Source organism: Geotrypetes seraphini, chromosome 12, assembly GCF_902459505.1.
Source record: "Geotrypetes seraphini chromosome 12, aGeoSer1.1, whole genome shotgun sequence".
NCBI lineage: Eukaryota > Metazoa > Chordata > Amphibia > Gymnophiona > Dermophiidae > Geotrypetes > Geotrypetes seraphini.
In genome coordinates this window covers 99,263,134-99,285,156 of record NC_047095.1, presented here as the reverse complement: position 1 = coordinate 99,285,156, position 22,023 = coordinate 99,263,134, and the positions used below count along the sequence as shown (strand labels likewise).

The 22,023-nt window shown below is 39.5% G+C and overlaps 1 protein-coding gene across 1 annotated transcript in view; it reads left to right on the top strand.

Annotated features, from left to right (window-relative positions):
* The window catches only part of LOC117346162 (vomeronasal type-2 receptor 26-like), a 40,726-nt gene extending 27,506 nt beyond the window's left edge, over window positions 1–13,220 (top strand). The window contains exons 4-6 of the mRNA XM_033915566.1: window positions 5,893–6,087; window positions 9,472–9,511; window positions 12,325–13,220. Coding sequence (XP_033771457.1) covers window positions 5,893–6,087; window positions 9,472–9,511; window positions 12,325–13,220 — 1,131 coding nt within the window. The remainder of the gene's footprint in view (window positions 1–5,892; window positions 6,088–9,471; window positions 9,512–12,324) is intronic.
* The last annotated feature ends 8,803 nt before the right edge of the window (window positions 13,221–22,023 follow it).

The following is a 22,023-nucleotide window of genomic DNA, read 5'->3' as shown; positions in this document are numbered from 1 at the left end:
CTGTGAGTGTCTGTGTGTCTTTGTCGTTGTGCACTGTTGTTTGGTTTTTTTTTAAAATCTATGTTTAGTTCCTGATCCCCTCTGTTTCCATGGCAAGCATGTTCGCGGATGTGAGGGCCGTTTTGTGGTGCCGGATCTGGCGGCGCCGGGTAGGTCGGAAGACGGGCCTCAGCGTTTTGTAGGTCCGGGTCTGGCGTCGCTGTGTAGGGCGGAAGCGGGAGGCGGGGCCTCAGCACCGGCCGGGCGGCTCGCACCGCCGGCCCCCAGTAGCTCGAGGTCGGCGGCGGACATGGCTTGCGTTGCATGGTGGAAGAGGAACATCGGTGACGTACAACCCGCGCAAGCGCACTAAAAAAAACACAACAGATCAGGGAACACGATTTTTTTAGTGTGCATGCGCGTCCTATCATTTTATTATATTAGATAAACGTCCTATCAAAAATAGCCTTCTAAGTCCAACTTTAGACATTTCCTGTAAAACATCAAAAGTTGGAAGTACAAGAACAGCCATTTTTGAAAGCTGGACTGCTAGACATCCACATTTTTAAAAAAAATTCATGTATTTGGACATCTAAGACACCAGGTTGACCAAATGTATATCTCATTTTTGTCCACAAAAGCATCCAAGTTCGAAACTTCAAAATTTACACTAGTTAGACATAGGAGGGGCTACCATTGTAATGGACTGGTCACTCACACATTAAAACAGAGAAGTGAGGCTTCTTAGAAGGAACTACTGTGAACTTCATATAAAGGGTGCCACATATACATCTCATCATGATCCCCTTATAATTTATGGGGAGCCCCCTAAACTCTCCATAAATCAATTATACCCCACCAGTCTACCAGCCCTATTGGCTGCAGTTGGTGCCTATAAGGCAGTTTTAGTGTAGGATTTTGATGGTTTTTAGTGGCCTCATATTTTACACCTAAAAAATAATGGTTAAAGTGAGTTATGGTCCTGGCTTTTCTTCTCTATGGTTCACTAGCCCACCCACTTTGCTACTTAAGACCTCTGTGTGATACTTTACTAGGCTTTCCCATACCAGGTGGTACTATTCCAAAGATATGTACTGATTCATTTTCACATGTTTGTGTGTTAGGAAGCATTTAACGATCACTGATAGAGTGTGGGAGACATTAATTAATCCCTCCAGTGCTCATCTAGTCAATTTGGGTAAGTTTTTGACACTTAGCTGATTCTCAAATTGCTCTAGTTGAAAACATATAATTTCCATCTAGGACACAGTGGAAAAGGTTTAATTATAGGTGCAAGATATCCAGATCTAAGCTCACCTATTTCTGACCCTTAGTACAGTATGCCTCCTAACTTGCCCATTTCTTCTCTGAATGCGCAGTGACCACTTGGATGTTTTGATTAATAAGATGTCCAAGTGCCAATTTTTGCAAGTTTTTGGGTGTCTAAGATTCTTGATTATGGGCCTGATAGTACCAGTAGATGACTGCAAAAAAGGGCTATCTAATCTGCCTATTAAATTCATATTAATTCACGATTAAACCAACAATGAATGTGATATAAATGTTTGATTCTCATCTTTCTTTGCTATTTTTGGAACAAATCCCATAGAAATCCACAAGGCGCTGTCTTTACATTCCAACCACTGGAGCTAAAATCAAACCCATCTTCAGCCCATTTACACAATCTGTATCATAGAACAACCCAATTCTGAGGTTCAAAAATCAAGACTTTGATGTTTATGCAAGAAAAAATAACTTCCATTTGGTGCCAATTTTAAGTCATTTTTCTGTGCAATGGCATCGTCTTTGCTCTTACTGTCCCAACTTCCTGTAGATCTGTCATTGAAATACACAAATGAGAGCAAAAGACACTCATACAAATTGGTAATACAAAATAAATATCAGAGTGTCAGGTTCAATGTAGGGGCTTCTAACATAGCAAGACTTTATCTACTTAAGAATAAAGGAGCTCAAAATCCAAAAGGATAAAGCTCTCTGAAGCAAAAAGGCTTAGGAAAAGAAAGCCTGACAGACTATAACTGGTTCTGCTCCAGTAAAAATAAACCAGCAGAGAGAAAACCCACAACAGGGAAAAAACTGTCCAACTAGAAAACCGGGCTTAAACAAAAGACTTAATAATGCTAAGAAGCCCTTACATTAAAGCATGGAATTATCAGGAGGTAAGTTGTCTGAAAAACATCAAGGGTAGGCAAAATTTCCAAATAGCATCTTAAAATCCAAGTGCCAATGAATACTGAAACATTCAAACTTAGCTTTACTGCAAGGTTTTCAATGTCTATCAAGTGCAGTATGCAGTATGCCGTATCTTGGCCTCTATCCAGCTGGCAATTTCAAAGACACTGTTAACTGCCAAACCCCCTTCCCCCCCCCCCCCCCGATTTACTTTAGTTTTTCAACAAGAGAGTCCTCAGGAAGAGCTAACCCAGACATGGGCATCTCCGGTCCTTGAGGGCCAAAATCCAATCAGGTTGTCAGGATTTTCCCCAATGAATATGCATTGAAAGCAGTGCACGCAAATAGATCTCATGCATATTCATTAGGGAAATCCTGAAAACCCAATTGGATTCCAGCTCTCGAGGGCCAGAGTTGCTGCATCAGGAAGAGCTAACCTCTCTGGTAATTACTGCACTAGATGTGAAGAGAGTGGGATGCCCTACAAAAGCCCAGATGACATCATTAGGGCAGAAAACTTTCAAAAGAACAGAGATATTTAAAGGGACAAGGTTCCCAAAAAATCACCATTAAAAAGGTTAACAAAAAATTTGTGTTCAAAATGAGAAAAACCCCTACAACCCATCCTAATAATAAAGTCCAAAAGTGAATCATGTTTTTATTTTTAATTTCATTTTTAATTGTTTTTATTAATGATTTATTTATAGCAGGGGTAGGGAACTCCGGTCCTCGAGAGCCATAGTCAAGTCGGGTTTTCAGGATTTCCCCAATGAATATGCATTGAAAGCAGTGCATGCAAATAGATCTCATGCATATTCATTGGGGAAATCCTGAAAACCCGACTGGAATACGGCTTTCGAGGACCAGAGTTCCCTACCCCTGATTTATAGCAATACAGCTTTATATTAAAAAATGATGCTCAATATCAGTTAGCAGACACCTCTACCTATAGCCCGCGTATGGAGGATCCCCATGACTGAGAACATAAGAACATAAGCAGTGCCTCTGCCGGGTCAGACCACAGGTCCATCCCGCCCAGCAGGTCCATCCCGCCCCCGCGGCGGCCCAACAGGTCATGACCTGCCTTAATCACCAGAAGGGGCCCCCTTGCCCCCTAGGTTTCTCATCGAAGTCCTATCTTCCCATCAAAGTCCTAACCCTCCGGCCTTGCACCTGCATGACCTGGTGAGCTGTCTATACTTATGTATACCCCAGCACCTCCCTCAGTACCCCACGATCCCCTTTTCCCTCAGTTCTCATCCAGTGTAGCAAGTATAGTTTGTTTTAAAATCTTCTGATGTGTTTGTATTAATTTCAGAAAGTGAGTGGTATCTTTGATTAGAGAGGGAATAGAGGTTGTTAATGGAAGAATAAAAGAATCAATATATTTGCATACTCATTTGAGCAGGGAGTCTCGTGCTGAGAAAATAGGATGACCTGGGGAGCATTCAAGATTCTTATGGATTTTTGTGAGCGTATAGAAAATTGAGGTTTTAGCCTCAAGGTAATTCAAAAAGAAAAATTCATTTTTGGTTAAATACCTTGACTTCAAAGCTACATTGGTCAAACTATTAATTTGAGACAAAATCCAGTCATGGGGATCCTCCATAAGTGGTATATAGATAGAGGTGTCTGCTAACTGATATTGAGCATCATTTTTTTAATATAAAGCTGTATTGCTATAAATAAATAATTAATAAAAACAATTACAAATACAAATAAAAAGCCAATTCACTTTTGGACTTTATTATTAGGATGGGTTGTTCTCCTTTTGAACACAAATGTTTTGCTAACCTTTTTAATTGTGATTTTTTTTGGAACCTTGTCCCTTTAAATTTCTTTGTTCTTTTGAAAGTTTTCTGCCCTAATGATGTCCTCTGGGCTTTTTAATGGCATCCTAATCTTTTCACATCTAGTATAATAATTACCAGAGAGGTTAGCTCTTCCTGACACAGCAATCTGATGGTGAAACAAGGACTCTCTTTTTGAAGAACTAAAGCAAATTGGGGGTTTTGGCAGTTAACAGCATCTTTGAAATTGCCAGCTGGATAGAGGCCAAGATACGGCATACTGCATACTGCACTTGATAGACATTGAAAACCTTGCAGTAAAGCTAAGTTTGAATGTTTCAGTATTCATTGGCACTTGGATTTTAAGATGCTATTTGGAAATTTTGCCTACCCTTGATTTTTTTCAGACAACTTACCTCCTGATAATTCCATGCTTTAATGTAGGGGTTTCATAGCATTTTTAAGCCTTTTGTTTAAGCCCGGTTTTCTACTTAGAGAGTTTTTTTCCCTGTTGTGGGTATTCTCTTTGCTGGTTTATTTTTACCGGAGCAGGACCAGTGATAGCCTGTCAGGCTCTCTTTTTATAAGCCTTTGTGCTTCAGAGAGCTTAATCCTGCTGGATTTTGAGGTCCTTTATTCCTAAGTAGATAAAGTCTGGCTATGTTAAAAGTCCCCTACATTGAACCTGACACTCTGATATTTATTTTGTATTACTGATCTGTCATTGAAGACAGGAGAATGAATTGAACAGATAATGTATATATTTTTTCTTTGTGCCTTCCTTCTCCCCATTCACTGGCTAGTTGCATTATTTACTGGATTTTTATACTGTATACTGCACTTCTAGAATGGAATCTGAGAACCGTTCTGAGCTCTCCTGGGAGAATAGTATAGAAAATTGAATAAATAAATAAATATGGCTATTATAAAATAATTTTCCTAAGCTTCTTCAGGGAGTTGGTCCGTACTTTAAGGATGTGCCCATCTGTCAGTGGGAGGAGATAGAGAGTGCTTTACCTCTGAAAATGACTTTAAAATTAGTTTACAACAAAGACAAAAACAATGATGTTTGGAATTTCACAATCAAAAATTGCAAAAATCAGAACAGAAAATGGAATTCAACTCAATATATTATATTTTTTGGTCACCTAACATGTGTAAACACTACTGTCTCAATTTGTTTTAGTTGTTGGATTATTCATAATGAGTGGAAAGAAGAAAATACCTCAGACAATTTGTTCGTGTTACCTACCAGCCAAGTGGCCATTCAGGCAATGTGAACAATATTATAATCACTGGTCTTCCTCTACCACTGTTGCTATCAATAATACTCCATAAATGTGCAAAACTTGAATTATAATTATATCTGTCACACCCCCCCCAACAATATCAATCATCATCAAAACCACTTATCTTTATGGTGCTGGACTATTCATTTTGATATCATTTTGGTATGATTCTAAATTAATAGTCCAGCACCATAAAAATAAGTGGTTTTGATGATTGATTTTGGGTGTGTGACAGATATAATTATAATTCAGGATTTGCCAATTTATGGCGTATTATTGATAGCAACAGTGGTAGAGGAAGACCAGTGATTATAATATTGTTCACATTGCCTGAATGGCCACTTGGCTGGTAGGTAACATGAACAAATTGTCTGAGACCTTTTCTCCTTTCCACTCACTATGAATAATCTAACAACTGAAACACGTTGAGACAGTAGTGTTTACACATGTGAGATGACCAAAAAATATAATATGATATTGAGTTGAATTCCATTTTCTGTTCTGATTTTAAAAATTAGTTCTCCTTATAATTATAAACAAATATTTATGTATGCTTGGAATTACCTGTTTAACCTGGCATTACTTAAAATGCACCCCTCACTTCTTAGCTCCATCATTATCTGAGGAACCTCCAATTTTAGAATGGTCTGGGGGAAGAGATGTACCTGGATGAAAATGGAGACCTCGCCACTGGATACAATATTTTGAATTTGATCTTTCTTCCTAATATGACATTGAAATATGAAGTTGTTGGGCATTATAACCCCCACGCTCCACCTGGGCAGGATTTTACCATTGATGAGAATGTGATAGTTTGGGAGAGTTCTTTTACTCAGGTGAGATTTAAGTGATCAGAGGTGTTGATCCAAACTGGAATCATGAAACTTTCCATAAAATGGTCAAAAGAATGGTGTATTTTGGCTTTATGGGCAAATATTTATCCTCCAGATTCTGTATAGCCACTTTAATTGGGGTGCTGATCCCAGATGTGTACATATATTAATTAGGTACTATCAATTATTGGGGTTAATTGGCACTATCTATTTACTTGGAACAAACTCCTGGCTCATTTGAAATAAAAAGAATGGGAATGTGGCTTGATATACTGCTTTTTCTCTGTGGCTATAAAGCATTTTACATGTTTTAGACATGTATTAAAAAAATTTCCCAAAGTCACAAGGAGCTGCTGTGGGAATTGAACTCACAACCTCAGGGTGCTGAGGCATTTGCTTGAACCACTTGTCAACTCCTTCACTTTCAAAGAAGGTATTCTTTATAAGGGAGCAAGTGGGATGTGAGAAGGGCATGCTGCTTTTTATAGGATTTTTTTCTATTTTGAAATTTGTTGGCTGTTCTTCCTTCTTTAATAGGCTGCTTTCTTGTACAGTTAATTTTATTTATACTTTTATAAATATACTTAATCCAGTATACAGTATATAAGGAAAAATAAATATCAAATAAAAAGAAAAAAGAAAAGTCAATTAACCAGTCAGGTCAATACCATTCAATATAATATTACCAATCTCTCATAAATCCCATATTCTAGGAGAGTCAATTCACATTATAATGAGATCTAATATTAAAATGAAAAGAAAAGAAAATCATTAGTGCAGTGTTACATCTTCTACATTAATCACTAGGATCTTACTTCACTGTGGAGGCACTGGAAAGTATTACTACTTTTGCCTCAATAAAAAAATTGTGACTGTTGGGAGATCAAAAAAATATGAATGTTGATCAAAAAGGGCCAAACATTTTCAGGGATATTTAAGCTGAAATGTAGCCCCCCAAGAAAGTACATATTCTCTTATTTCTAGGAAACATTTCCTTCTGTTTTGAGTTAGTTTAGAAACATCTGGAAACATGGAGATCTTAGAATCCATAAAGGTCACTTCTTTAAGCCTAAAAAAAAGCCTAAGAAGTGCCTCTTTGAGGTTTCCAGTATTTTTGTTATATTCATAGGACTTGGTAAATCAGGTGGAGCCTCAGATTGAGAAGCCTTCTTAGAAACTGGAAGACAGTATATCTTATGTGAAGGTAGAAAACCAGTCTCTGGGTATGTAAATGAATCTTTCAGAAATTTATAAAATAAATCTCTAGGAGACGCTGCTAGTGTTTTAGGAAAGTTAAGTATTCTTAAATTCAACCTTTTAGTATAATTTTACACCTTCTTTACTAGCAACAGTCTATCTTGCATTAAGGTAGTCTAAGTTGTTTGAATCCCTTGAACCTATTGGTCCAAGCGATCTACCTGAATTTGTATAAGGAGTCTGTATAAGGAGTTTGTATAAGGAGTCTAAAGCAGTCCAAATGGACTCCAGGGTGAATTCCAGTGGCCTTACCAACAGGGGGACTGATGGATTTTGTCCCCCTTCTGCTGGAGGCATTGCAGCCTTCTCCAATAATGATGACATCTCTGCCAATGAGGCTTGGGATGCTGGTAAGCCCTTCAGCTCTATTAGGACAGTTACTTCCTGTCCCTTCTGAGCTACCATAGTTTCCTTCTCTCGCAGCTGTTGGGGAGGCACAGATCCTTCTGGGCTAAGCAATATCTCACTCCTGAGCACCCTCTGACTTCCCTGAGGGGAAGATGTAAAAAACCCCCACTATTGATTCTTGTCTCTGAGAGGTGAGCTCAGGTGCCGGGCTGTAGCAGCTACTCTTCCTCTTCTTTTAGGCACTATTATTAAGCAAATTGTCCCAAAAAACAGGGCTGAAAGTAGCCTGGCAGGAGAACATGTAGTGAGCATCCTCACTGTACCACAGCCATCTTGCCTCCACAGTTTTTGTTTTTAATGTGATGTATTATGAATGTTCAATTATTGATTACTATTACCTATCCTAAGATTAGTGATCTCTAAATATTATTATATAACTTAATTAGTCTTTATAAATTTATCTGTATGAAAGTGATTCCATCTGATCAGAGGATGGTCTAATCCAGGGATCTCAAAGTCCTTCCTTGAGGGCCGCAATCCAGTTGGGTTTTCAGGATTTCCCCAATGAATATGCATTGAAAGCAGTGCATACACATAGATCTCATGCATATTCATTGGGGAAATCCTGAAAACCCGACTGGATTGCGGCCCTCAAGGAGGGACTTTGAGACTCCTGGTCTAATCTGTCTATGCACTGACAAGAATCAACACTTTTTGAAATATGCTATTACACATGATGACAATTTAAAAATAAGTATAAGAAGCATTCCATTTAAGAAACAACAGTCCAGTTTCAAATGAAGTTGCATGACCTGTTTTCTCAATCTTCAGAAACCTCCACAGTTCAAATGCAGTCCAAGTTGCCATCCTGGTTACAGAAAATTAACCAGGGAAGGAAAACCCATCTGCTGCTATGATTGTATTCTGTGTGCAGAGGGAGAGATCTCCAACCAAACTGGTGGGTGATATCATAGAAATCATGGGATACAAATAAATATAGGTTATCTATTATATTCCCTATTCTTGAATTTAGGGAGTGATGTAGGTCTCCAAAAAGTGTTTTAAGTTTATTTTAAATGTTATATTCCACTGCAAATAATAAAAATGTAAATAAATATGGGATGTCAAGTACAAACTCACAAAGACATATAATTTCATACATATGATAAGATGCAGGAAATGCAATGATTGATCTGATAAAGATATAAAAAAGGGAAAACACAGGCTGGGTGGGACTATTTTTTTTTCTTTACGGAATGGGGAAAATACTTGATAAGATTCCTCTCTTTCCAACAGCTGGCTAAGCAGTTGTGGTGATAATTCAGGAACTGCCCTTTGTCTTTTTAAAAACAAAACACCATAAGTTAGGATACCAGATGGAGAGGGCATAGGATGAAGCTAAGTGGTGATAGTCTCAGGAGTAATTTAAGAAAATGCTTCTTTATAGAAAGGGTGGTAGATTCATGAAGATGAAGATTGTATCAGAATTCAAGATAGCATGGCACAGGCATGTGGGATGTCATATGGAGACGAGAAGATAATGGATGATAGGAAAGGCAGACTGAATGGGCCATTAGGCCTTTAACTGCTGTCATGTTTCTATCTTTCTATGAAAACTGAGGCCTTTAGCTTAGTCTAAGCAAAGATAGCCTGAAAGAAAAAAATGCATCAATCTTGACTTATAAATATTATTTAGAGCCACACCATCACCAAAATGTTAGAAACATTCTAAAGTAGAATTTTTAAGATTATGCATTAAAAACTCACTTTCTGTATTTGTAGCTGAAGGAGGACTTAAATTCAGATTTTATACACATTGTTGGTACTGTATATCACTTTATAAAAGTGAAACTTGCCCTGTCCCAGGAGGACTTATAATCTAAAGATTTTCTCCCATTGCTGTAAAACTGATGAGGACCTGTTTATAAAAGTGAGGTGAATTATTACAAAATAATTGAGGTGAGGTAAATTATTACAAAAGTGACCTATAAAAATGGCTGGCTGTATACAAAATGATGCTTATGAGTAATTAACCATTTGGATATTTTATAAGAACATATGAAATGCCTGCACTGGATCAGACCTTGGGTCCATCTAATCTGGTGATCTGCACACGCGGAGGCCCAGCCAGTCCTATCCTGGCGAATACTTTAGTTACTCGTATCCCTCAATGTGTCTTTCAAGAAGATGTGCATCCAACTTGCCCTTAAATCCTTATTTTTAACTTACCTTCCTCCCCTCCTTGATGTTATTTCTTTTTTTGTTCTATTTTCTTTAATTAATGGCATTCTACCCATTACCTCTTGTTTTATATCCCATCCCAGTATGTTAGTAGTTCTGTACTAAGTCACGTATGTTTTAATATTAATTCCCCCATTTATTTTAATGTACAACACTTTGAATTCTATTTAGTGTTTAATCAAAATTTTAATAAACTATGAAACTATGTTCAAGAATTAACATGCCTTTAGAAAAACTAAACGCACAATATAAACTGGCTCACCTTTATCCATATGTTCATTCACCCCTTCAAAGAAATGTAGTAGATTGGTGAGGCAAGATTTCTCTTGACTGAATCCATATTGACTTTCTATCAAGAAAGGTTTGAGGGGAGATCCAGGAAACTACAGGCTGGTGAGTCTGACCTCGGTACCGGGAAAGATGGTAGAGTCACTGATAAATGATCACATCGTTGACCAACACGATGAACACAATCTGATAAGAACCAGCCAGCATGGCTTCAGCAAAGGAAGATATTGCTTGATGAATTTGCCGCACTTTTTCGAGGGAGTTAACAGGCAGATAGACAAAGGTGATCCGGTCGACATTGTATATCTGGATTTTTAAAAGGCGTTTGACAAGGTCCCGCATGAATGACAACTTCAAAAAATTATGAGCCATGGAATTGAGGGTGAAATACACACGTGGATCAAAAACTGGTTGTTAGATAGAAAGCAAAGAGTGGGGGTAAATGGACAATACTCGGACTGGAAAAGCATCACCAGTGGAGTGCTGCAGGGTTTGGTGCTTGACCCTGTGCTCTTCAACATATTTATAAATGACCTGGAAATTGGAACGATGAGCGAGGTGATTAAATTTGCAGATGATATGAAGTTATTCAGAGTAGTAAAGATGCAGGAGGATTGTGAAGACCTGCAACAAGACATAAATACGCTCGAGAAATGGGCTGCGACATGGCAAATGAAGTTTAACGTGAACAAGTGTAAGGTGATGCATGTTGGTAACAAAAATCTTGTAGACGAATACAGGATGTCTGGTGCTGTTCATTAATCCATGCTTATGTACAAGTTCTGTCATTTTGTTATTTGTAATAGTCTCTACCATTTTACTTGGCACCAACATCAGACTCATTGATCTATAATTTCTCAGATCACCTCTGGAACCCTTTTTAAAAATTGGCATCATGTTAGGCACTCTCCAGTCTTCCAGGTTAATGCTGGATTTTAAAGACAAATTACTAGCAATAGCTCTGCATGCTAATTTTCCTATTCTGTCAGTACTCTGGAATGTATACCATCCAGTCCAGGTGATTTGCTAATGTTCAGTTTGTCAAACTGACTCATTATATCTTCCAGTGTTTCAGAGATCTGTTTCAGTTTCTCTGGTTTATCAGCATTGACTACCATTTATAGTACTGGCATCTTTCCATTATCTTCCTTATTGAAGACAAATGCAAAACATGTATTTAATCTCTTGACTATGGCCTTGTCTTCCCTGAGAATCCTTTCCTGAATTTCAGTTTCAGGGAATTTAAATACACAATCTTGTAGCTGTATGACCTGGTTTCTTGGGGGGGGGGGGGGCTACTTCTACTCTCCAAATGTGGCTGGGCTATTGACTTTATTTCCTGTATCTTCTCAATGCTGCTGCTTTCTGTTCCACCTCTTTGCCTTCCATTGCTAAGCTTGTGGAAACTAGCAACAAGTGTAGGCTGTTGACTCCTGAGAGCTGTGGGTTTATCTAAACTGGTTTCTTGCTTGCATCATTATAGTTCCTACCAGGGCTGACTTTATCATACTGAACCCAGACCTAGGAAATGATAAATTGGTATCTGATTGCTTGAATACATTTTCTATAAGTTTCTAGTTTATTAGTTTCTTGATATACCATCAATCAAAGATATCTAAATGGTTTACAAGATAAACTATATAAAAAAGAAAATAATAATTAATTAAAACATTTAAAAAATTTGTAATAATTTTAAAAAGGAGTTGTAAATATTACATAACTAACATGACCCATTAGGGAGAGGGAAGGGGACTACATTACATTTAGTAAAAAAATAAAATAATAAAAATGGGAAAGGGGTAAGGGGAAAACAGTCAGTAGGAAACTTTTTGTGGAATGGTCTGTGGTATCTCCTTGTGGGTAGCATGAGTGCATATACTAACTACTCTTACATGCAACCCTATTATTTGCAGATATTAGAGTTAAACTACCTGGTGCTAACTCAATGTGTAGTTCACAGTCCACTCTCCATGCAGTTAGTGTGAATTAGACTACCCTGTCTTGGCTGAATTGTGAAGGTTATAAGGCTCATGATATTTAAGTGCACATTAGTAAATAGACCTCATGATATATGTGAGATAATGATATGATAATTTTCTTTCTCAGATATGGACACCTGTATAACATGCCCGGATGATCAATGGTCAAATCAGAAAAGAGATGCTTGCATCCCAAAAGTGATAACTTTCCTGTCTTTTGAAGAGCCTCTAGGGATTGCTTTAACTTCCATCAGCATGTTCTTCTTTCTCATCACTGCTGTCATCTTGGGAATCTTTATTTATTATGGCAACACTCCCATAGTGAGAGCCAACAACCAACAACTCAGCTATATTCTCCTCATCTCCCTTATACTCTGCTTCCTCTGTTCATTGTTATTCATTGGGCATCCTGAGGATGTTACCTGCATTCTCAGACAGACTACATTTGGGATCACTTTCTCCATTGCTCTCTCCTCTGTACTGGCAAAAACCATCACTGTGGTCACAGCCTTCCAAGCTACCAAACCAAGAAGCAAGCTCCATAAATGGATGGGTTCCAGGGTCTCTAATTCTATCGTCCTTTCCTGTTCACTTATTCAAACAGTTTTGTGTCTTGTCTGGTTGTGCACTGCTCCTCCATTTGCATTTCTTAATATGAGATCAGAAATTGGAACAATACTAATTGAATGTAATGAAGGGTCAGTAATTGCATTTTACTGTGTTCTGGGTTATCTGGGATTTCTGGCTGGTATCAGCTTCATTATAGCTTTCCTAGCAAGAAATCTACCTGACAGTTTCAATGAGGCAAAATACATCACCTTCAGCATGCTGGTCGTCTGCAACGTCTGGATTTCCTTCATTCCAACATACCTGAGCACCAAGGGCAAGTATACAGTGGCAGTGGAGATATTTGCTATTCTGGCCTCTAGCACTGGACTGTTGGGCTGTATCTTTATCCCTAAATGCTATATTATTCTGCTGAGGCCTGAAAGGAACAACAAGAAGGACCTAAGAAAAATATAGGTTACTAAACTGCATTAAATGCTATCATACACTTTGGGCTCCTTTTACAAAGGTGCGCTAGCAGTTTTAGCACGCGCTAAAATGCCCCATGCGCTAGCCGCTACCGCCTCCTTTTAAGCAGGCAACAATTTTTCAGCTAGCGCGTGCTTTAGTATGCGCTAATCTTGTGCGTCGCTATAAACGCTAGCGCACCTTTGTAAAAGGATCCCTTAATATGGGGAAAATTATTAATCAGAAAGTGTATTAAAGCTTTTTGTAGTAATTTTCTAGTCAGCATTAACTAATTGAAGGTGGTGGGTCATAGAAAGGGCATGAGCATTCCAGTGTTCTCCTACTAGCACATTAAGATGATAAAATGAAAACTGGTTAATGTGGACTTAACAAAGAAGTTAGGACTTCCTAAACAGGAGGTGTTAAATGTTCCTACCTTAATATTTACAAGTCCCAAGTCCTGCTCAATTGGGTGTTTCTTTTCCAAACATCCTGGTGGGTTTATTTTATAACCTCTTCGCCCACTCTATCCCCTTTGTGCTGTGTGTGTAAACAAAACAAACAAAGAAAAAAAACTTCCTCTCTGTTAAATACTAGCACACGTTTGCAGTTTAACTCCAGCTCTGGCTGGATACACATTTCAAATTTGACACATTGTAATCACAAAACAGAAAAATACAATTATTTTTTCTACCTTTTGTTGTCTGGTCATTTTTCATATCATGTTGGTCCCAGGCTCTGGTTGTCTTCTAATAACTCGCTTGCCAGGGCAGTGGCATACCTAGCATATGTGACACCCGGGGCCCATCATTTTTTGACCCCCCCCCCATCTATATGAAAAATATGATTTTTAGTAACAATGCACATATTGCACAAGAGTGTACCTAGGAAAAGGCAGCATCTTAAACACTGCAGTGAGCACTGGAACACCAACACATACATTGTAAAACTAAATAAGCCAGATCCTGCACAGTCAATTGATCCTGCAGTCAATGCCAACTGAAAACTATGTTCTTTTCATACACACAGAACATAGATACACCCTCGCCCAATATGGAATAATCACAAACTAAAAATAGAAATATGTAGACAAAAGTTAAACTGAACCGCCAAGAAACCAGACTCTGCATACAATGCAACACCACAAAAACAGTAACACATGTCCTCTAATACTGTGCAAAATATAAAGCCAGTAGATGCAAATTTGAAAAAACTGATACATAACAATTACCACTTTACAAATTAACAAATAAAAATAAAACAAATAATGAGAAATAAGAAAATACCATTTTATTGGACTAATCCCCGTAAGCTCGGTCCCCATCCCCGCAAACCACCTGATTCCATCCATACAAGCCATGAATTGTTTTATATTGAACTTATTACATTAAAGTATGAAAAGAAACAATATTCTGTACAATTGTCAATTTATAAATCAGTGTCTTCTCCCCACTCTCTCTTCCCTATTTCTCTTCAGCATCCTCTGCCCACTCTCTCTTCACTTTCCTTCAGTGCACGTACATAAAAACAAGCAAGTTATTTTATATCATTTTCATTCTATTCATTCATAGAAATTAAAGTCCAAATACTGCCAGTCACATAACAAAACATGATTTTACAAAATTAATTCCCTGCACAGTCAAGCCTGCAAGGATTACTAGATGTCTTTCAGCAGCTCCCCGCCCTCCCTCCACTTTACCTTCATGGCCAAGTCAAAATGATCTACCAACAATTAAATTTTCAAAACACAAAGCACACTGTACGCAGAGAAAATGTTAATTATCATTTATATTCCGTGGGTTTTCAAAGAGGTCAAGGCAGATGACTTTATGCAATGTCACCTCAGTAACAACTATACAAAAATAGACAAATATACCCCTCCCTTTTTACTAAACCACAATAGTGTTTTATAGCGCAAGGAGCTGCGTTGAATGCCCCACACTGCTCTCGACGCTCATAGGCTCCCTGTGTTAAAAACCGCTATTGCGATTTAGTAAAAGGGGGCCATAGTGCAAAATATAGACAGCAGATATAAATTCTGAAAACGGACACATTTTGATCACTAAATTGAAAATAAAATCATTTTTCCTACCTTTGGTAATTTCATCAGTCTCTGGTTGCACTTTATTCTTCTTACTGTGCATCCAATATTTCTTCCCTTCTTTCAGCCTCCTGTATGCTTCCTCTCCTCCAGACCTCATTCCCTCCCCCAACATTTTCTTTGTTTAACCCTGCCCCCTTCTTTATTTCTCTCTCCATGACCCCTTTCTTTCTCTATATCTGTCTTTCTCTGATTCCGTGCCCCATTTTTTTCTTTGTTTCTCCTTGCCCCTTTCTTTGTTTCTGGCTCCCTGTCCCCCCCTTTCTTTCTTCCTTCCTGCCCTCCCCATACCACCGCCGCCAAGGAATAGGCTGCTGCTGCTGCCACTGCCGCCATCGGGAACAGGCCAAGATCTCTCTACTTCTCTTCCCCACAGGGCCGCCCAACCCTCGCTGTCCAACTTCAATTCTAATGTCGGAAAGGATGTTCCGGGCAGCCAGGCAGTGATTGGCTAGCCAGAACGTCCTCTCGACGTCAGAATTGACGTCGGGTGACGAGAGTTGGTCGGCCCCGCAGGGAAGAGAAGCAGGGAGATCAAAGAACAAGGCGCCGGCCTGATCCCCGATGGCAGCGGTGAAAAGGGAAGGGAAGCAGGTTGGGCACCCCTGCTCTAACCGAGCCGCGAGCCGCACTCTAGGGAGAACAGTGGAGGGTGGCCAGCTGTGCATCCCCTTGGGGCGTGCATCCGGGGCATACCTCCCCCCTCCGCCCCCCCTTTGGATGCCACTGTGCCAGGGTCTTCCATCTCTGTCCTCCCTTTCCATTTCCCTACCCTCCCCTGGAGGTCTGGCATCATTCCTTTTTTGTCTCAATTCCCATATCTGCAGCGATAAACCCCAACCTCCCCAGATCCACCATCTCTCCTTTTCTCAACTACCCTTTCATCCAGCAACTCTCCCTCCTTCTACACCACTCCAGGGTCCACCAGCTCTCCCTTTCTCTTTCTAACTACCCTCCTATCCAGTTTCTTTTTCCTCCTTCTACACCATCCCTTGTGTCCAACTTCTCTCCCTTTCTGTTTCTTCCCTCCCTGTATCCCATTGTCCATCATCTCTCTCTATCTCCTGTTTTTAGATCCATCATTTCTTCTATCCCTCCCCATCTCCCCTCTTCCTCCCCATCTCCCCTCTCCATGATCCCCCCAAGATCATCTCTCCCTCCCCCAAATCCAACTCCACCTCCACCATCCATTTTCCCCCACCACCAAGTTCATCTTTCCCATCCATCTTCTCACCATCTCTCCCTCTACAGTCCAACAACTCCCCCAAGTTTATCTCTCTCCCCCCCAAGTCCATCTCCCCTCTCCATGATCTTTTCCAAGTCCATATTCCCCCTCCACCATCCATCTTCACCCTCCACCAAGTTCATCTCTCAAATGCATCATCTCTCCCTTTCTCTACTGCAGCCTGCCCTCAGTGAAAATTTCCTTTTTCCACTTGGGTGGCTGAATGGAGAGAAGACCTTCAAAGTAGTGGCAGGGTAGTAAATTGCATTCACTACCATCATTTTTGCCTGGCCAGGAAAGAGAGGAGAAATACTTTCAGCCAGGAGGAGAGAGCCACCTTGCTGCCGCAGATCTGCATGCAGAGATCCACTCAGTTTTCCCTCTGCCACCAGAAGTTACATTATATGGAAGGACTCCAGTGGCAGAGGAAAAGCCCAAACGGGTCTCTAGCAAGGGGGACGATGAATCGGTGAGTTTGATTTTTTGCTAAAACAAATCGATTTGAATTGATTCACCCCAAGTGAATCAGTGAATCAATTTGAATCATGAATCAGACAGCACTAGTCCCAAGCACTAAATATAAAATTAGCATTTGTCCTGAAACAACAGCAACAAAAAAATAGCGCACAGGCAAATACTATGTGAAAACACAATTAAGGCACTTATTAGTAAAAGGGTCCTGTAATAACTCAGGGGGTCCTCTTACTAAGGTCTGATTGAGTGGTTGTTGAATATGGAGACAGCCACAGAATCGTTAAAGTGCCAGTGAATTAAAAAGTGCAGAAATAGATCATTAGCCAGATGACCCCCCGACTTGAGTTTCAGTAACCCTTCCTCAGGAGGGGACACTATAAATACAAATAAAAACAAAAACAAAACACTATATAGTGATCTAAAAACTTTTTGTAACAAACTATAAAGTTATCACGCCGAATTACATAAACTTCTCTGATCCACTGTTAATTATACTTGTATTAAATATCTTAATACATTCTCTTACCATGAAAAAGCCATGATCAATCGGACAGCATAAAGGTCAAAACTGAAACAGAAGCGGCTGTTGCTGCTACTCTATTTAAATTGACTGGCGCAATGATGGTCCCATAAGACAGCTATAAGTTTGTAGTTATCACAAATGTTTTATGATTTGGGTCTGAGCACTTTATATTTATTTATTTAATATTTATTGAATATTATTAGAGCTGTGAGTAGTGGATTTAATTTGTATCCATCCTCACAGAGTACTATCTTTATTTCCCTAGTAAAGTGTTGTTAAATAATGCTGAACACAATGTCAAAATTGAAAGTACTGATATACATGATGATCCAAAAGTCCATGCGTTAGTTGCAATTCTGAGAAAGATAGAAATCAGTTATTAACCAGGATATCTATCACTTTAAAAATGCCCTGAACCATCCACTGTTTCCAGTAAAAAGGATGATTACCAATGGTAAATACAAGGTTACCTCATAAAGGAGTGTCCAGTATAGTGTTAATAGAACAGTCTAATTGAGAATCATATGCTGCTGCGACAATGGTAAAAAGGAATGGGATCATTGGAGATCCAAGCAAGGCTTGCAATGGATAAGGTTGAACTTGCTCTGACTCCAATGATAGCTAGTCTGGAACAGGGAATGTGGAGTCACAATGAAACCACCAGCATATGATGATTATTTGCATATTTGCAAAAATCTGGAAAATTGACTCCCCCTTTAGCTCTGGGTTGTTTCAGGGAATTGAGAGATACTCTGGACACTTTACCTCCCCATAAAAATTTATGAAAGATACAATAAACCTGTTTAAAAAAGGAAGCTGGAAAAGAATAGGGTAACTTCTGTAGAACATAGAGAATTTGCAGAGTCATAGTCATAGTCTCCAACAGACCCCATCATATAATCCATACAGGGACCAAGACTGGCATAAATCACACAGTTTGGTAAACAGAGTATGTATATTAGTTTCCAATTTGTCTTTCCAAGAGGGAGAAAATTTTATACCAAGTTACATTGAAGTGGAAAGGAAGCTAGCATAGTTTTTGTATAGTGTATATTCAGTGGCATAACTTCAGTTTTCTCCCAATTTACAGTATATCCAGATAAAGAACCAAAGTGGTTAATCAGGACTAATACCACAGGGATAGACTTTTCTGGAAGCAATAAGTAGTGGAAAACATCACCTACAAAGGCCATGAGCTGGACTTCTTCCTTAACTCGATTACTCATGGGAATTCCAAAGATTGTGAGATGTGACTGAATTTTGTGCAATAATGGATCTAAAACTAAATTGAAGAGCAATGGTGATCAGAGGCATCCTTGATTGGTTTCCCTGGATAACACAAAGGCCTCTGTGACACAACCATCAAGGAAAATGTGTGCCAATAGACAATAGTACAATACATTGACCATATTAATAAAATTGGATCCTAGATCATACCAGTGCAATGTCTCAAACAAATATGTCCATTCAACATAATCAAAGGCTTTATTGGTATCAAGGACCATAATACAGATAGGAAAAACCTTTGTGTCATGCATATTTGTATATGACTAAAGACCCATGTACCTGTGAAAAAATCCACAAGATTACCCTCAAAATTCTGTATTTTCATAATTAAACTACAGATAAATTCAGCACTAAGACAGAAAATATTATTCTACTGTATATACAGTGAGTCATGTCATGGCCTTCAGGGGGTTGAATATCTGGCAGATTCTAATCATCAAAATGCATATTCTAATTTTTTTTATTTTCTGTGTATTATAAATCAAGTGCACAATTCCCTTGCTGGCATTATTACACTCCGCACAAAACACTCCTTTCAAATTACTATTTATAATTTTCAGAAAAACAAGTTTATAAGAACAATCTATATTTAATATCAAATGCACAAGTCAGTGGATGAAATCCCCTGAGGTTGAACCTTTCAGGAGCAGAGACCTATAAAGATCACATGGTGCCCACACATCTGCAGGATACTCACTTGGATCAGAGTTCACATCAACATCAAGATGAAGTTCTCTGGCCTATCCTTAATGTGATCTGTGTCCATCAAATGGTCCTCTCAGTGTCAGTTTGAAACTTTTTGCATAGTACATAATACATAGATTTAAAAAGATGGGGTTCACCAAGATGTGCAGAATCTTCCCCTAGAAATATGGGAGCTCATACCCTTTTATTCATATTTTACACTGATCTCTGGAAGCCAATTGAGAGCCTATGTCCAAAGCTGTCCATGGATTTTTCAGAAGATGGCTACTATATGGATGGGGACATTATAATCGAGGGATTTGATCAACAGAATGAAGTTCAGTTAACTAAATCCTTTAGCAACATCATATCTTTTACATACATAGGGTAAGTAGCATTGCGTATCAAATCATGCACTCAGCACTTGTTGCTCTAACCCAACCCCACCATCAATCACAAGACAATACTCCGGTGCTCATCAACAAGTGTGGAATTTATTTGGCCACAGCCATAACTGCATGATACAATAAATCATGAACAGTAATCAACTGGACAATACAAGAAATCATGAACAGTAATCAACTTACGTCAAGACTGAACATATGAACATAACATCTTTTACTAGTATGCAATGTAACAACACATGATCAGATGCACAGCATATGCCTCAATCAGCTCACATCGTGGGGTGCCATACAAGCTTCCCACTGCTCACCCTGACCTAACCCGTTCCCACGGATGGGTTCTTTCTCTATGCTGTACTTTGCCGTGAATACCATGGCTTGGCCTCCCTGCCGTCCAAGCAAGGAGACATGCGCCTTTTCCTTAACCTATGTGAAGGTGTTTCTCTGTGCCTATGCTGTGCCTATGACCTCTATCTGGTACCCTCCACTACCCGGGATAGCGAAACCTTGCTTATCGCGGGTTCCTCTCAAGTGTCATGGCTGCGGCCCACACGTAGCAACATCGCCTCTATGGTATCTTGAATTATACTAAGAAATATGTACTGATAAATATATCCAAACCCATGTACTGATAAATATATCCCAACCATCCAAACTAATGTACTGATGAACATATCCAAACCAATGCCAGACCGGTAAACCACGGACAACTGTCCTCTAGCGCTTGTGTGGAATGTAAACCCTAATGTAAACCCCGATTCTAGCCACCATCCATTTATTGATCTTTCAGGATGCTTGTTCTTACCTCACAGACACTCATGAATAATGGTGCCGTTCTTACCTCCCAGACGCTCATGAGTAATGGACTCAACCTCTTACCTTTTGTGGGCTCCTGTGGTGAAACTAACAGAGTGAGCTGGTACAAGCACCAACTCTAAAGGTCTCTGGTAATGAGGTATCAAGCAAGGTGGTAAAAGAAGGTATCATGGCCATGTAGCTGATAAAGAAACCATGTGAGGAAAAGAAAAGCAGTTAATACATGACATGCTGAAAGTGGGTCAATTCAGCTAGTCAGATTACACTGTGTATATGGTAAGAATTGGCACACCTCCACATCAGATTGGAGCACCACCCCGTATGAGTGCTCCCTTAACTCCTCACATCAGAGAGGCTTCTGAGTAATGGACCACAACATGATCAAAGACCAGAAACATGATCAAGGAAGTCAAATAATGAGCGCCCTAGGCTGTAAACCGATGGCACCTCCTGCTTCACATCCTGCGCTATTCAAGAGTGACACCGAAGAGCTTGTGAGGCCTAATATACAGCTGTTATCTGTCAGAGCTCCATCCGCCCATTGAATACTGAGAAAAGAGGCCTGCGTGAATCCAAGAATTGCTCAAAATGCACCCTCTAATGCTGCTGTTGAGCAAGCTAGAATGCTGCTCTCAAAAAAACTGGCTAAAGAGGAATTGATACTACCTTGACATGGTCCCCTCCTGGTCTTGAGGAGTCGTGGGGGACAAAAACCTTGAGAGACAGAACTAAAACTGTTAAGACACATAAAGTATGCTACCGAGATGCTTCCCCCAAGTATGCTTATCGTGAGCCCAACGTCCTAAGACCCATGACCACACCTGTGCTTAACCTCAGCAAGAGCAAGCCAAAACCACCCAACGACCTCTGTCATTGCATAGAGGAGGAGCAAGTTTCCCACGGTAGTATGCAAGGACCCATTTTGTACCTCCTGGTTGAAAGGGATCTAGTCCAACGTCCTAAGACCCATGACCGAACCTGTGCTTAACCTCGGCAAGAGCAATCTAAAACCACTTAATGACCTCTGTCACTGCATAAAGGAGGAGCAAGTTTCCCACGGTAGTATGCATAGGACCCATTTTTGGACCTCCTGGTTGAAAGGGATCAAATTCCACTAACTCCTTGGATCAAAGTCCCCTAACTCTCCTGATCTTCAACCAAGAGCTGAACCTAAGCCCGAAAAGTGTTCCAGTGACACACCGGATCTTCACAGAAATACGTGTTACTTCAGCGTAACTCGAACCAATGTACCTACTGGGTATTAATTGAAGCCTGATCCAGAAGGAGAACTGATAACT